We start from the raw sequence: 17,853 nt of genomic DNA, 5'->3' as shown, positions 1-17,853 counted from the left end.
CAGATGTGTTAGCTACATAATTTCCCCCTGTATCAAGCATTTTGAACTAAATACGTGTTATTGTACTACTCTTGTACATATTTTTATGCATTTCAACTCCTTTTAGTAAGCACAGTAACTGTGTAACTCTTTAGGTCCTTTTTTCCTCTTTGCCCTTCACATGAAATGGACCACAAACTGGCTGGCTGAACAAACTAGTTAAAAAAAAAGTATATATATATATATATATATATATATATATATATATATATATATATAAAGTACACATTATAAAGCCTGAACACAAATCCCAATTCATTCTTTATAAAGACATATTTTGCTGTTCAGATTATGTAAATTTCATACAGCATACAGCATGAAGTATGTAACTGGTCACTCATTCAGCTGTAAATCCAAGTGATATATTTGACAGAACACAGGATTCTATACGTCTAGTAAAGTGGACAATTTCAAAACAATACAAACATTTCACTTTTTAAAAACCTCTTGGAATTGAATCACTTTTTTGGCAAGGCTCACCTGAATTTCTCAAACACTTTGACAGCTGTATCATTAGCCAAAGAAGTAACAAGGTTCACAATTTCAGTCAGGACAGAGGGGATAAGAAAGCGTGAAATGACCTCTGCAGAGCATTGCTGTATTGATGGGCAACCTAGAAGAGAAAGGAAAGAATAGTAAAAAATAAAATATGCACAAAATGTATTTAAAATTTATTTCATTATCTAGCCACATTTTAGTTCACAAGTTCTTAGGTTGCTGCATGTCTACATACTCTTCAAATCACCATGGACAGATCTGTCCAAAGCATGCATTACTTAGGCAACCATGGCAGAGTTTTCATTTTTTTCTGGCTCAAACTCTTCTCCCAATGGTTAACATTTACTCTCCCAGATGAAAAAACCTGCTGTGCCTTCCCCTGTGCATGTCAGCAGAGTTTGACAGATTCAAGGGAATATCTGCTCTCCAGAAATCACACTAACACACCTGTCTCTTCAGCAGATACTAGCAATTGAATAGGTTGGACTGTTAACCTCCGTCAAGCATGGGCAAGCTGGAGTCGGATGCTCACCCCCACCCTCCTCCACTGGCTACTCTACTGCCTAGGATGCAGTCAGTCAAAGCTTCTTCTTTCTGTGCTTTAAGACAGCCATTTGCTAAAAAGAAACTTGCCTAGAATGACACAGTTCATTCAAGCTGCAGTAATGACTTTATCTCTATCTGCTATGTAGTTAGCCATTGGTTGGACAGAAGACACAGTAAAATAACATTTATACAAATACTGAATTTTGTGACACTGTTTCTTGTGGCCTAGTAATGTTTGTTTGACCTCCAAACCAGATAGTTGGGAATGCCTAAAAGCAACATTCAGAACATGTTGCTACACTTGCCTGGAAATGATAGCACCATCAGCCAAGTATGTTTATGAAGCACCATTCAAGTGACAGCCACCTTACCACGGGCATTCATCAAGCCACGCAATAACCCATGGATCACGGCATTAATACCAGTCAAATCAAACAAGAAGTTTCACAGCTATTTAACACTCAGGTGTTTGGTGCAAGTTTGAAGAGACAGTACAGTATGTCCAAAATTCTGAAACACAACTCTGTGAAATAAACTAACTCTGAGGCTGATGCATCTTGAAGCAAGTAATTTCTTTTACTGGTGGGGGTGAAGTTTTATTTGGGTTGATCTGTTTAAGCTAAATTACATAATGTTGTCGGCTCAGGATACATTCGTTCTCACAAATCTGCATCTATGTTCAATCATCGAATGAGAAATGCATCAAAACTCTGCTCACTGAACTTAAAACATAAAATGTTCACTTCAGCAAATGTTCAGTCACTGAATACTTTACCCAGGGAACGGAGTTGGTTGGCCAGCATTAGGAAATTTTCCCTTTTCTCCACTGTAGTGAGATCTCAGAGTTGGTATCTATAAGTGGGGGGGGGGGGGGGGGTTGGTATACTGCAATTTGTGTTTCAGTATGCATGTTGCTCCACTGTCTCATTTCCCTGGGTAAAATATCTGATAACTGAATATTTGCTGAAGTGATCATTCAATGTTTTAAGTTTGATGAACATAGGTTAGATGGATTTCTCATTCAATGACTGAACATAGACCCCATAAATTTAGCATCACAAAATACAAAACTCTGCCTCAGCTTCATATCTGAGAGCACCTCCACCTGGACTCAATATGAAAGAAAATCACTTAAGTGTCTTGGGGTCTTCTGGTGATGGTAAACTTCCCTGTAGACAGGTAAATTTGGTGATTTTTATCCTGGAGAAAAAACTTAAAAGTCCATGGCCTTCTCTAGTGAATGAAGAATTTCTCATACACAGGAGTCTGTTAAAAGGGACAAATAGATGAATGACATTTAAGGGATCCCCTCAGTACAAGAGAAGTTAGAGGGGGAATGTATTAACCATAATGATAAACCTGAATGAGCATATCCATCTTCTTCAACCAGTAGGATTGAAACCAATGGATTTCAGTCAGTTTGGCATCTAAAACTTTCCTAGGCTCTAAATAAACCCATAACCATAACACAATGCACTCTGACTTCCTCTCCAGATCTCTACTGCCATTCAATAAGTTAACATCTACAGAAATGACCACAGGCTCAGTGTTTTTCCCTTAAGGATTTTTCTCATGCTTTCAGCTTCTACTGCTGTGTTTTTAGCTATTAACCCTACCTATCCCTTCTAACATTTATCAGGTTATAGCCAACTTTTTTTCTAACTTAATTTTACTTATGGCTTGCCTTTCCCCTGGCTTTGGCATTTTGGCCATGTCTTAGCAAAAACTCACTTGTTCTGCATTGTTTTAATGTTCCACATAAAAGTAGACAGCTGTTTTTCATCTAGTCTGTCATTTCAATTGCTGCTGAGCTTGATCATATGTCAGCATATTGAGTTTGTATGCAATTTCAATGCTTTCTTTAACAATGTGTTTCCTTGACCCTAGTATCATAAGTCAAATTACATTATCATTAAAATTTCTGGTGAGGAAACCCTGCACTGCAAGCTGGCTCCAGCCCTGCTGTCTTTCCCCCCACTGATGAATTAAACAAAATGAGCCTCAGAAGATATAAACTTAGTATGCAGACAGACAAGCCAACTACGCTTTCACAGATCAGTGAGAAGATGAGGCTGGAATGGCATGAAATGTACTGTCTTTCTGTCTACATATGTATGCATGTATATGCATTACATATGGGTATGGTAAATTTTGTTGAACTTACCATTCATCAAACAATTTTTAAGTGAAAGAACTGGTTAAGTACAAGTCTTTGTCAAGTGATGGAATATGTGCATCACTAAGTGCAGTAATGCCAAAATTTTCATTGGTAATAAAAGGTAAGCACTGGTACTGAGTGAGTGTGCACAAGTGAGTGTGGGTTTGTATTAGACTAACAGCTAGAGAAGGGAACAGATGTATTGGTTTGCTTGAATAGCATGTGTGTGTGTCCTGCTTAGTGGCACTGTTAGGGTAGAGGTGTTTAGTACCATAATGTGTAGGGTTTGGGTTAGGGGCAGGAGTAGGCATAAGGTTAGCACGCATAAGAAAGGTGGAGTGAGTGGGAGACAAATCCCTCCTGCCCACCCCTACTTGTGTGTTAACCCTAACCCTTCCCCTACCCCTTAACCCCAACTATACATATTATGGTACTAACACGCTTTCCAGAACAGTACCACCACTAAGATAAATTGTGTGTGTGAGCTATTTTTTAGTTTAACTAATCGAAAATGAAAATTTCCCTTTTTCAGCTGGATTACTGGGTAGATGAAATGGCTTTTTTTTTGACAAAAAGTAAGTTAGGTTATTTTGTTAGATTAAATGTGTCTTGGTTATTTGTGTAATATATAAATATATATACACATACACATACAGATACACAAACACACCCACCCACACCCCACACACACTTGCGCGCATGCAGGTACATTGATATTTGGAGCCAAATGAAAGAATGAATCTGATGCCTTTAAAAAGAAAAAACACAATTTCATCACCTTCTGTAGATGAAAGAAATGGTGTGTAACAATGTTTCTAAAAGAAGACTAAAAACAAAGCTATGGCAGTCACTGAAAAATACTGACATTATGACTGGCGATTCTGAAAGGAAGCAGTAATTCCAAGTACTGCCAGTCTAGGCAAATGGAAATATGGTAACCCATTTAAATGCCGGGACCCACTAGATCAAGTCCTGAAACAAGGAGACTGAATGGACAAATAAACAGTCTTACATTTACTAAGTTCAAGATGGCCATTTCTAGGAATATTCTCTTTTTTCCAAGGTATGGTAAACCCAGAGCTGATGTATATAAATTCAAGAGATGTGGAGGTTCGGGTGGGGGGGCAAGAGGTGGAGATGTACCAGTCAACATGAAAAGTAAGCACACCTCAATATTGATCAAACAATATGACACACTTGAGCTACTTTTTGTCCAACTAGCCCTAGATAAAGTTGTTTGTCTTTTCGGCTTTTCACGGTTAGGGGTCGCCACAGAGGAACTCCTGTCCGCTAATGATTGGCAGTGGATTTTTATGGTGCCGAGTTGAGTTGCCAGCCTGACACTGAAGGCATGCCCATTCACGCATGTCTTTCAGAGGCCAGTTGACTGCGGGGAGGACATGCAGACTCCACACAGAAGGCACTCCAGCCGAGAATTGAACAGGAGAAACTCTTGCTGTGAGGCAACAACACTACCGCTGTACCACCGCGGATTATTAGCCTTAGATAAAGTACCATACCATATTCTTGCTAGCTACAGGTCCTCACCTATGACCAAGGTTAACCATACCATACACCTGAATGTACTAGAGTCATTCACCATTCAGCCCAACACCATATTTATGGGTGATTTAAACTAAAAATAATGCCTTTTGGCTTTTCCCGGTTAGGGGTCGCCACAGCGGAACTCCGGTCCGCTAATGATTGTCAGTGGATTTTTACGGTGCCGAGTTGCCAGCCCGATGCCCAACCTTCAAAGAAGGCACACCCATTCACGCTCACACCTACGTACATGTCTTTAACATCACTCGACCACGGGGAGGACATACAGACTCCACACAGAAGGTGCTCCAGCCGAGAATGAAACAGGAGAACCTCTTGCTGTGAGGCGACAACGCCAACTGCTGCACCACCGCGGCTCATTTATGGGTGATTTACGGGTGATTTAAACTATTTCACCATAAACTGGGAAACACACAACCACTAACATGCAGGCTCACAGATTCCTGGACTTTGTCAAATCAAACAGCCTGGAATAGCTAGTCTGCACAACTTCTAAGGGTACAAATATCTTGGATCTGCTGCTCACAAATAAGAGGGAATGTTGCAGCCCCCCCCCCCACTGTGCTATCCTCACTGATCAAGTCACCCTTGAAATAAATATAAAGCAAGAACTCCCTGCAAAACACATAACCTTTAAGTACTTTTCTAAGGCTATCTACCTCCTATTAAGAGATGTCATGGGTAAATTCCAAGTTACCCCAAACTCAGAGTACACTTTGCCCCATGCAGAAGTGTTTATGGAAATCCTGTACAAGCACATAAAAAACTTCATAGAAACAGCAGTAGCAAACCACAATAAACTTAGGACAAACTCTAAAAACAACCCCCCCCCACACAGATCCTAAGTACAAACAGGTCGTACACCAAAAGAAAGAAAATCCATTTATTCTTCCAACTGAACATTATACTTGAGATACCTGGAAGATTTATTCCTACTCTGGGAGGGACCAAAAGACAAGATTAGAGATTTTATGATGATGTTTTTGAACAACAGTACTGAATTTTTTAAATTTACCCACTAGGTTGGAAAGGACAAGGTAAATTATTTAGATTTAAAAAATTATTAAAAAATTAGAATTTATGACATATGAATAAACAACATTTAGAAAACAGACATACTGCCAAGCTTGACCTGGCAAAGGCACTTGAAACAATACCTCACTCAGGTATTTTAGACAAATTCTCAGATTTAGGCATAAATCCTTAGGTTGTCCAATGGGTAGCCAAAAGGCTTACATGCAGGACATATGAAGTTAGGGTAAGAGAATCAACCTCCTCCAAGAGGCCTGCTACTAGTGTTGTTCCACAGGGTTCAATAATGGGACCTCTCTTGTATGGGATATACTTCTCTGAAGTCAAGGCAAATGTAGAAGGCCTTTGACTGATCAAATTTGCTAACTACACGCTGGGAGATGTAGATATCCTCCAGGATGGTCTGACGCAAACAAATAACGGATGCCAGAGTCATTGTCTAAAAATTTGATGGAAAAAATGCATAATTATACTCTTTGGGAAGAACACCACTGCAAGTTACAACATCGATAACATTCCCTTAACAGTAGACCCAGTGGTAAGGGACTTGGAAATTCAGGTTGACAGTAACCTCAACTTTGATCATCATGTGTCCATGGTGGTGAGAAAATCCTTCTATGTGGCAAGACTTACAAGTAAGGGCATGGCATCCAGATCTAAGGAGGTCATAGTCATAGCAGCAACATAGGTTTCTTACTAAAAAAAACAGGGTATAAATAACATGTCCGATATGGAACGCCTCACAGCTCTGTCCCAGTATTCAGTCTTCTACAGACTACTGAGGGTTGATCTATGCCTAACCTACAAGGCATTCCTCAGTCTAGCCCTGATAGAGCTGATTCACATTTGCAAAACAAACATCACCAGAATTACTTGATCTGAGGAGCTAAATCTCATCTGTGACAAACAAAACATGTTGAAAGGACAGGTATGTGTCTCAGACATTACCCTTTCTCTGGAACACACTTCCCATTTATGTGAAGCAGAATTCTTACCTGAGCCTATTTCAATGTAATTTAAACCCATAGATGGGAAATCGTAAACTCACCCCAGCTTGTTGACTGTGACTCTTATCTACAAGGGCAACTTGTACCCGCCTTAAGGCACAGACATATACCAAAGTCATTCTAGTCCTTAGGAATTGATAATTGGAAGAATTGGAGCATGAATGGTTAGGCTTAAAAAGGCTCTAGGGCTGTTAGCCTAGTAACATGTGGCCTTTATGGACTGGGGCAGCTTGTAGATGCCCTAAGGCGCAGGCATATACCAAAGCCATCCTAGCCTAAGGGCATTCATAATTGAGAAAATTGGGGTATGAATGGCTAGGCTTAAAATGGCTCTAGGGCCATTAGCCTAGTAACCTCCTATTGTCCTATATAAACACTCTTGAAACTCCACTGAAAATACCACTGAAACATGAACTCTAAATGTGTTGTGCTCTAATAACAGCTGAAAAAATTATTCTAAATTTAAAAAAATTATTCTAAATTTAAAGACGCTCAACAACCTTCTCAAGTCAATTATGCTCAGTACCTTATATCATGCTGGCTATATACAGATGCCAGCACCACAGAACTGCATTAGAAACCTACAGACAGCTTTGAAAACTGTAACATACTGGGCTGCCATACTATGAAATTGTGGCAAAACAATGTTTCGAACAACTTTTAAAGCTGTTTATTCATTAACAGATGCACTTTGCATCTGACTACCATTTGCGTGGCACCACAAACTGTTTCACAGTTTTACAGCCGTTAGACATTTTGCATTCTGAGAGTTTTTTACAATGTGAAATACATCAGGACATCTAAAATTTATGATGTTATTACAAATAATTATGATCTGCACTCTTGAGATGAACTTCCTGAATCAATTTCTCGAGCACATTAACAACTTGGTTATGATTAGCAACACAATCACAGTTCTCTGTACTATTAATACATTTCATACCCTTACAATCTTATCAGAATTAATGTATTTGAAAAAGCACTTTTCTTCAGAAAACATGAGTCACTAACCTACATCCCACACTATGTTTAACAATTATATAGATTTCTCTTAAGGTGATAAAAGGCCTCTCTATAATACTACTGACAGAACTGTGGCAAGTAATTCATACAATTAGTGTTAAGATTACCTGACTCACAGCTCCAGAGTCAGGGGTTTAATATTGATTTCAGGCTTCTAGTCATCATCAGTGTGGAGTTTTGCATGCTCCCCTCAGATCTGTCTGGGTTTTTTCCAGGCAATCTGGATTCCTCCCATCTTCCAAAACATACTGGTTGACTGACTACACAATACATTCATGTGTGTCTGTGTGTGTACGCTGTATTTATCTTTTTCATTGTGGGCTAACCAATGCCAATAAAGGATCAGTTCACTTAGTCCATTAACAAACAAACTAAATAAAATTGTATCTCTTTTTGCTGTAGGTTCTACTACCCAGCACAGTTTACTCATGTTGTTAGTCCTTCAATAGTAAATTCAACTTAGAATGCAGTTTTCTAAGCAATCATGTAAGACCTTTAGATCAACTATAAGCATGTTCCCCATAAAACATCACAATGGTTTGCTCTTAAGTTTCTACTGGTTCCATCTCAAATGGCTTACCAAGTGATCAGGAAAGTCAGACCTGTTCAATTATATGAATAAAACAGCGACAAACCTTCTCATAACTACACTAATAAAATGTAACATGCCATCTACAGTGGGTAATTGTTGGGATTTATTCTCCTGTTACCCCTAGCTCAACAAAACTGAGAGAATCTCCAGTTCTGGCACTCAAAAGTACTATGCCTCCCCCACTGGCATATGTCATTGTAATTCATATACCTCAACCTCTTAATGCACGAATTTTGGACAAAGCCTAAAATAATGAGGGGAGAAATGCCCAAAATCAGAGACAGACTTTAAATATTGCTCTTATAAAATTAAGAGAATTGAGAGAAAAACGGGTTTTGCATTGGCATTGAATAATACAAAGCAAAACTCAAAATGTTTGTCATTATTTAGTGACCGACTTCAATCCTCAATGATTTGCCAGAAAATCACAAATATTGTGAGGAACATGCCAAAAATAAGAGGTAAAAATGTGAACAATCTGCAGACTTCTGGACAGTTGGGAAGTATGCATGGCATCAAGTGTCACATTAAACTGGCAAGTATAGCCTTTGTGATGGCCATCATATTGATTACTGCTGCAGTAGCCTTAGCTATATTGGTTGCAGTCAAAGCCATAAGCCAGCTCAAGCTGAGATGACAAAAAAGACAGCTGGCCAAGACCTTTAGAACTTTCCTGATGTTGAAGACTATACTCCCTGTAGGCTTTTGAGGATCAGCGATTGGTTGAGCTATTCCTTTGCTGGGCAGATAAGTTCGCTTTGTGGGAAAAAACTACCGCATTATATAAATTGTTGTGTTATTGTACTTTCCTGTTTAGAAAAGTTATGTTTAAGCTATGAGAGTATGTTTTAATGGACTGTCACAACTGGACTGTACTTTTAAATGGGAGCGCTGTTTTTCCTGTCCTCTTAAAAGTTGATTCAAGTAATTGAAATCCATTTTTGTCTGTGGAGAAACTGTTATTTTTTACTCTTTGGGACTTGCAAAGTATTTCAAACTACTTTTTACTCGCATTTGTGTGAAAAAAAGTGACTTTTAAAGACTTAAAATTGTTACTGGCTTTGCTGCTTCTTTTCCATGGGAAAGAGGAACAATTTTCTACTTGGTCATGGAACAAACTGCCAATCCCAGGGTCAGTCTTTCTTCCAGTCTAAAAAAAGAAAAAAAATATTGCACACCCTTTGCCACCACAACAGGCTAGCAATTTGCCTCAGCCACAGGTGGGTGACTGTGCTGTAGCCATAACTTGCTCCACATACCACTCATCTATTACCCTGGATCTCTCCGGTGTAGCACCTACAGCCACTATGGACTGGGGGCTAGCCAAGATGTCCGCAGCTGTCAAGGTCCTCCTCAGTGGCAAGGGAAAGCCACTCTTGCTTGTCCGGGAAGAGGGATGAGGGAAGGCTTCCCTATTTTGTCAGAATGTTGTGTCTATCTCTGGGGAAGCTGCTGCTGCCATTAATAACACTGCTGACCCCATTTTTTTCCTGAGAAAAAGAAACAGAAAGCTAAACATATATATACAACTCCTCAAACTTCCTTAGACCTGAGTAGTTTATTGGGTCTGGCTCAGGGTTTAATTCAGAACATTGATCCTTCTAATAAGATGGTTTCTGGTAAAAAGAAAGAGGGATACTTCTTTTCCTGAAGAGATTCAAGATTTTGACCCTGGACAGGAAGATAAAGGGACAGATACAGGGTTTTCACTAATTTTTCTGATTCAGACTCAGAGAAGAGCTCAGTTTCCTGTGGGGGTTTCTCTGACACTATTTCTAGAATATGCCAGTGTTTTCAGAGGGAGGACACTGAGGATTCTCAGTCCCTCAGAAAATAATATCAGTTGTTACAAAGAGACTTTGCAGAATTTCATCCATTCCCCCACTTCTGTCAGCTCTGGATGATGTGTGTGTCACTGCCTACAATTTTCCTAACAGTCATCGTGTTGCCCCTAAAAAGGCAGATAAAATGCATAAAATTTCTCAGTCTTTTTTAAGTTTTAATACACTCTTCCCGCTGCGGTAGCGTTGTCGCCTCACAGTAAGACGCTGTCTGGTTCGATTCTCAGCTAGAGCATCTTCTGCGTGGAGATGTGCGTGAATGGGTGTACCTTCGTTGAAGGTTGTGCGTCAGGCCTGGCAAGCCGGTAGGTAAAAATCAACTGCCAATCATTAGCGGTCCGGAGTTCTGCTGTGGCGATCCCTAACCGGGAAAAGCCGAAAGACACAAATACACTCTTCCCAAACCTGACAGAACAGTTATAGCTTTAGATAATTTTACTGCTGCTAAACATTTGCCTAATTCTAATTCTGCTCTTTCTGAAAAAGATGAGAAGATTATTGATAAATTCAATCCAGAAACCAAGAACAGGCACACTGGTGGGAAAAGACTTCAGAATCAAGTACTGCTCAAAACATAAATTTATTACTTAAAGAAAACTCATAAAACAACAATAGAGGTTAAGCGCTTAAGTCCTCTGGTAACTGGAGTTCATCAGAACAATTACCCATAAGTCAAGAAGCCTTTTTGTACATCATACTGAACTGATTACATAATACTGAAATTAGTAAAATTTCCTCAGAGTGCCAGCATAAACAGCTACAATGTTGTCAAACCTACTAGTAAAAACATGTAACAGTTGCAAAGAAATAATTTGCAACAATACACAGTACACTTAAAAGATTACTGCAGCTGAAATTAAAACTATTTTTTCAATTTTTTACATAATACTCAACTAAAATTTTTTCTGCCCTACGTGACTCATATCAAATGCATACCCTATGGCATCAATGCATAATTACCCAAAATAATATCCAGCTTTGAGTTCCAAAATGCTGGAGATTGAAACATTTTCATTTAAACCCGGTGGCTGGGTGGCATTGGTCCTAAGTTGCCATTTAAGCTCTAAAAATTCTAAGAAGTCATCACTTGGTCCCCCCGCTCACCTAAGTTAAGTTGCTCAATAATGCAAAACTTAAACTGGTGAGCACAGGGTGGATTTAATGTGCCTATATAGGGTGTTGTTTTCATCTTTTTTTTTATGTTGTATATGTGTTGATATATCCTTTGCCTGCATTTACATTTTGTTTTCTCTATGTAGAATGATGTGCAAAGTGTGCATAACCCTAGATAAACAAAGCCCTTAGTGGAACATGCAAACCTGCCACTGGGTTTAATGTACCCGAAGCCATGTATATAAAAAGAAAAACCTTCCATAATGTACTTGCATTGATTACAGCTTCCGAACTTGACCATTTTACCCTTATTTTCACATCTTCCCATTTTTCCAGTATCAATTTAAAACTAGGAGCTTTTTTGTACATCACTAATGGTCTTTTTCCCACTGCACTAAGATGGTCAGGGTTAACTTCAGAGATAGTCCAGTTTCTTTCTAAAATCTCTCAAGTCATTAAATTCTTTAGTGTTAAGTCAACACAATTCCATTGTTGAACTGATTACCACTTGTTCCCTGTAATGCGTCGCCCATTCTATCACTAGGCGTAGTGAGTGCAGCATTAGGCCTTCCTAATAATGGAATAAAATGCCCTGAGGACCTCTTCCTACAGATTTCATGAAAGATTTTTTTCAAAAACAATTTTAGGTATCCCCTCCGTACAAACATACCTTTAACTGTTTTTAATTTCACCTGGAAATCATCACCTCCTGACACCATTCTTGCTAGTTTCACACACTGCCCCTTTACAATCAATTTTTTTGGTGTAGTGGATGCATACTCTCAAAATGTAACAAAGAGTTGGAATAACTAGGTTTCCTCTACATAGCTGAATCAAATCCTCTCTTAATATAATTTCTGGTAAGTGTTATATCCAAAAAATGTACAGTGTCCCCCTGAATATCCATGGTGAATTTCAAGAAATCTGTAGTAGTATGCAAATAGTCAAAAAACATATCCAATTTATCTACAGTGTCAATCCAGAAAAAAAACAGATCATCTAAAAAACATCTGTATAATCTCCAACAGTTCTTAAGTTCTGAATTAAGCACAGTTCCATTCCCAATAGGAAAGGACCATGTTTGCAAACATGGGGATGCAAGCAGCCCCCACTGCAACTTCTGTCTTCTGCCGAAAGTACTGCCCTGAAACATTAAGAAGTTGTTTTCTAAGACTACTTCAATGAGTTTCTTGAGCGTATTCAGCTTTCTTTGGCCAAGTGTAGTGTTGTGCCTTAGGTAGTCATAAAACCAGTCTGTACTTATTCTATGCAGAATAACAGAGAAGAGATCCTGCACATTGATAGGAACAAATATAATCTCTTCCATAAACAAATCATTGGTTATTCTGCTGAGGAACTCCCAAGAGTCTCTTAACAGGACAGGGTTTGCTTTAACACAGTTTTTGTACAAAATTATTTTGCAATAAACAAGGTATTTGATGCCTTAGCATCAACTATAAGACGCAATGGAGGATCTACGACATTTTTATGAACCTTTGGGATCCCGAATATTGTGGGGATCTTGGGGTTACATATATTAAGGAAATTGTGTTCTTCCATAGATATTTGACTATTCAAAAGCATGTCCTCAATAAGATCTATTTTGTGATAGGCTATATTTATTTCGTTGATAGAAGCTTCTTCATAGGTGTCCGAGTGCAACATGCTGAACATTTTGTTTACATAATCATTTCTATCCATTACTACCACCCCACCCCCTTGTCTGGCTTCATAACACATACACTTTTGTTATTCATCATTTCATGTATTAGTGTTGCTTCCATGTCACTCAAATTGTGTTGACCTCTTGCATTCTTAGTTTTTTTAAATAATTTCTAAAGTTAAATTCACAAAACTTTTCAAACAGTAAAACTGTCGGATGAAAGGGGGGGGGTTAAAAGTACTAGATCTCTTAATGGGGTTGGCAAAAATGCCCACAATGAAACATTCTTCAAAACTCCAGTGAAAGTAGCCACTTTGTGGAATGGCTTTTGTCAACATCTTCCAATGGAAAGATTACCAATGGGCAGTGGAACATAATACAGTTAGTGACCCACTTGACTAAGGTTTGCTTAGGCATACCCAGACCCTCTTTATAGGTCTTTCTTCCTAAAATTATGTACATTTTCTTAGGTAGAATATTAGCTGGTACCACAGATGAAGGTTGTAAAGGACATTTTCCTTCCCTTGCAGTGGCTCCATAGAATATAGGAATAAAGTCTTGAATCTGACCCACAAATCCCAGGTTCAGTCATTGAACCAGGCAATGGAACAGCTGGCCAAGGAGGGTATGATTCAGCAGTCATTGCTGGCTCAACTAACTGCAGTAGCAATGAGCCAAAGACACACATCAGCCAAGCAGCTCAGATGCAAGACATAGCTGGAGAAGTGCATGCATGAAAGTAAGCATGCATTCTGATGCCAGTATTGTTGGATAATCACATCTAGTGCTGTTATAAGTCTGGGAAGATTGGGCTAGCATTTAATTCCTAGTGGCTGTCTGCATGATAGCCTCCAATGACTGGTTCTCACCCATGTGAGGATGATGTTTGGTAGGTAAAATGAATGGAATAAAGGGCTCTCTCTCTCTCTCCTCTAGAGTCTAACCCTAGAAAGAAAATAGTGAAGGGATTAGATTAATGACAGTTTTGTGACCACTTTTGGGATGAAATGTAAGTCAGTCCTAAGGAATTTCCTAAAGAAAACGCCTGTAGCTCTGATGTCCTACAAGCACTTACTATCTACATGAAGACAAATGCTATCCAAAACACAAATTTCACAGCAACCAAACCAGTTGGCTGGAAGAGAGGACTTGTGAATCCATTACTAATAAAATACAAGTACCAAGAAAGAGATGTCGCATTCAGAGGTGGACAAAGAGGCAAACCCCTCTTAAGAAACTGTTAAACATGCAGGTAGTAAATACCTGATAGTGACAGCTGTATCAGTTTTTGGTTCTGGCTACTTATTCAGATATCTTATTCTCACTGGAACGAGTCACACAGGTGATTAACTTAACAAAAAAGCCTACCACCAAGAAAATGTACTTCACCTTTAGGAAGTGGAAATGCATCTCCACTAGGGAATAAGGTCATCTTTATCACATTAGTTAGTTTGCTGATGAAGCTAACCTACCTAAGGTATGTTTGCAATTTGTGTGCAAACTATTCCAAGGTCAAAGTGCTTGTTTTCACCCTGTATTTGTGCATTATAGTCTTTTGGATGGCAGAACTGTGGTGCAGTACTTAAATGTACTTACCACAACACTTGATATATGTTGTCTTCTTCCTTCCATCTCAACTCATGGGTATGTCGAATCCAATTGGATCTAATGACAGCAACTTTCAGACTTCAGGATTCAAGGCTCAGGCTCCTTTCCCATTTTCACAATCCCCCTCATCCCAAACAGTTCCTCTCATTGAATTTGCCCAACTTTATGCATTGTTCAACTTGTGCCATTTACAGGAAAAGATAACTGGAAATTGTCGCTTTCGTGTTGGTACATGAATAAACGAGTTTTCGTGGGTTCTGTTTAAGCAGCTTTACACTATACAAACATATCACTGTAGAGGCTTATTGACTATAACTAAATAACTTGTATACAAAATAACTACTGTGACCATACATGCTCACTCACTGGCTGCTTCTACAAAATGGCACTAGGGATTGCACATGTCTGCAATTTATACATGCACGCACGGCCTTGCATGCTTCTCAAAGACATAGCATACACAAGTTACACTCTGATCTACAGAAATGAAAACAAAATACAGTCAATTACTATAAGACAAGGCTCTGGCAGGTCCGGTACCATCACCTGAGAGCCCAAGATGGTGACAATTTAGACTGGGGACAGAGGAAGGGAAGGCTGATATGGACAGAAGAAGATAATGTGGATCTAACATTATGGTTAAGTACATAACTTTCATATCCAATGTTCCCTTTTCTGTCCACCGCAACTCATCGGACAGAGTCCCCAGCTACCACAAACCCTGAGGGGACTTGATGGTAAAGCCAAATGAAGCCCTAGACCTAGACTGTAGATCAAGCCTGTAATGAGAGACAAATGTGTGATCAAGCAGACAGCACAAATATCAATAGGGAATCTAGCAAAGAAATCTGTAGAGGTTGCTTCCATTCTTGCTGAATGTGCTTTAGGTTTGTTAGGCAATGACACTCCCATTGCTCTATAGACAAACATGATGCAATCAGACAACCACCTGGACAACATGACTTTGGAAGAGACAGGTTCTTAATTTAGTTTTAGAAAAGGAGACAAAAAGTTACTCAGATTTTCTGAAATCCTTCTTAGGATGCAAACAGAAATGTAAATGACGACTAAAATCCAACAAAAGCAAAGATGGGAAAAAAAAAACACAGGTAGATGAATAATCTGATTCAAGGAGGACTCACCAGCAACCTTGGGAAGAAAATTAGGATTCTTTTATAGGGGCACCCTATCTTTATGAAAGACCAAATAAGGTAGTTTACAAAGTCAAGGCTTGCAATTCTGAAATCCTCCTTGCTGACATAATCACCACCATGAATAGGTTTTTCTAAGACAAGAATTTCAAGTCCTTTGTAAATGCAGGGAAAAAAGGGGGTTATGGAAAAGCCTATAGTAATATAGCAGTATCCCAAGGTGGAAAGAGATCTCTTTAAAGGGCAAAGAAAGACAGTACCTTTCAAGAAAGCCTTACAAAGCTTCAGAGGTGCAATAGGGGGTCTGCTCTTCACCTATATGAAAATTTGAAATAGCTGCCAGTTGAACTCTAATCATGGGTAACTAGCCCCTGCATGGAAAAGGTTTTCATGAAAGTCTAGACTTGACGGTAAGGGAGCAGAGAAGGGGTTCACACCTTTTGTGGAAACCCAGACAGAAAATCTCTTCCACTTGCTTCTGCAGACTTTCTTTATGGAAGGCTGTTGGGATGAGGATAAACTGCGAACCATACTAGATGAAAACCTGGACTTTCTGAGAAATCAAGTGGTAAGACTAAGGGGTAAGATATCCGGGTAAAGCTTGCCTGATGGGTGAGAGATCAGATCTGGAAGGAGATCCAGCCCCATGGGAGGCTACAACAAATGAGATAACAGAAAGAGGAACAATACTTGTCATGGCCAAAAGGGAGAGATGAGACTCACATTCGCCTTGCACCAGGCAACTTTCTGAAGAAATCTGGTTATCAGTGGCATCGGAGGGTAGACTTAGAGGAGACCCAGGGACCAAGTGTGGATAAAAGCATTCCTAGGGGACTGCCTCTTATAGGGAATTATGCCAAAATAGTTGGTGCATTTGGCTTTGAAGGGGGATGAAAACAGGTCACAGCAAGGATGGACCCAGCAGCTCATGATCATGGTAGCCACTATCTGACTGAAGGACCACTTCTGCCTTCGAAGAATCAATCTGGTCAACTTTTCTGCTAATATACTGGATTTCCTTGGAATATGAGATGCAATTAGAAAGTGATGGTAAGACACTGACCTCTGCTCGACCCTCATGGCCTCCTGAAGTATATGGTAGAAGTGGATTCCACCATGTTTGCTAATGTACCAGACCACTAACATGGTATCTGTATGGACAGTGATCAAACCTATGGAGAGGGAGTCCTGGGAGGTGTGCAGTGCTAGGTGGACTGCCTTCATTTTTAGTATGCTGATGCAAAGATTGCCCTCTGTCAAAAACCATGTACTGCAGACAGTTGACCCTTCAAAACGCTCTCTCCACCCAAGAAGAGATGCATCCATGTTCACTGTGGCTCTTGGAGGGGGAAGAATGAAAGGATAACCTAAAGAAACAAGAAAATTTAGCTACCACTGAATATGTTGTTTGCAAATCCCAAAGAGTTTGACAGAAATGTGAACAGGATGACAAACAATGGACCACTTGACAGAAATGATCCACTGTAATACTCTCATGTGGAATCTGGCATTAAGAACAAGAATGATGGACACTGCCGATAAATTACAGGTCAATTAAAGTCTGTGAGTGTAGCTGTCAATCTTGTACAATTATTCCTATTAGGAGGATTAAACTTCATTATATGAAGATTTATACAGATTTGTGTATTTGTATTACCTTACTAGGTTCTGGGGGTGTTTTTTATTTATTTTTTTTTCTGTCTGAAGGTTTTCATTAAAACAAAAAGTCTTGTAAGATGTGACAGGATCAAATGGATATGACAAGAAACAACTGTATAAAGATCAACCTGCAAAAAAAAATCAACCCCCTAAATATTAGTGCATGCACATAACATGAAACCTTACACCAGACATTAAAAAAGCTGTTATACATAACAGGTGGGAATAATAACTTCATATTACAATGGCAACACTTTCCATATTATCACTGCACATGAATGGTCTCACAGGTATAAAAAAAGAAAGAGCAATGAATTATATTAAGAAATGCAGAGTGAAAATAGCTATGCTACAGGGGAG

General features: G+C 39.2%; 1 protein-coding gene across 2 annotated transcripts in view; it reads right to left on the bottom strand.

The window, feature by feature from the left end:
- The window catches only part of SZT2 (SZT2 subunit of KICSTOR complex), a 3,556,133-nt gene that overhangs the window by 1,160,350 nt on the left and 2,377,930 nt on the right, over nucleotides 1-17,853 (bottom strand). For both annotated transcript variants that reach the window (XM_044085412.1, XM_044085413.1), the window contains exon 55: nucleotides 520-652. In XM_044085412.1, coding sequence (XP_043941347.1) covers nucleotides 520-652 — 133 coding nt within the window. The remainder of the gene's footprint in view (nucleotides 1-519; nucleotides 653-17,853) is intronic.

Source organism: Protopterus annectens, chromosome 10.part0 (genome assembly GCF_019279795.1).
Source record: "Protopterus annectens isolate FY-2018-M chromosome 10.part0, PAN1.0, whole genome shotgun sequence".
NCBI classification, from domain to species: domain Eukaryota; kingdom Metazoa; phylum Chordata; order Ceratodontiformes; family Protopteridae; genus Protopterus; species Protopterus annectens.
This window is presented reverse-complemented; position numbering and strand designations above follow the sequence as displayed.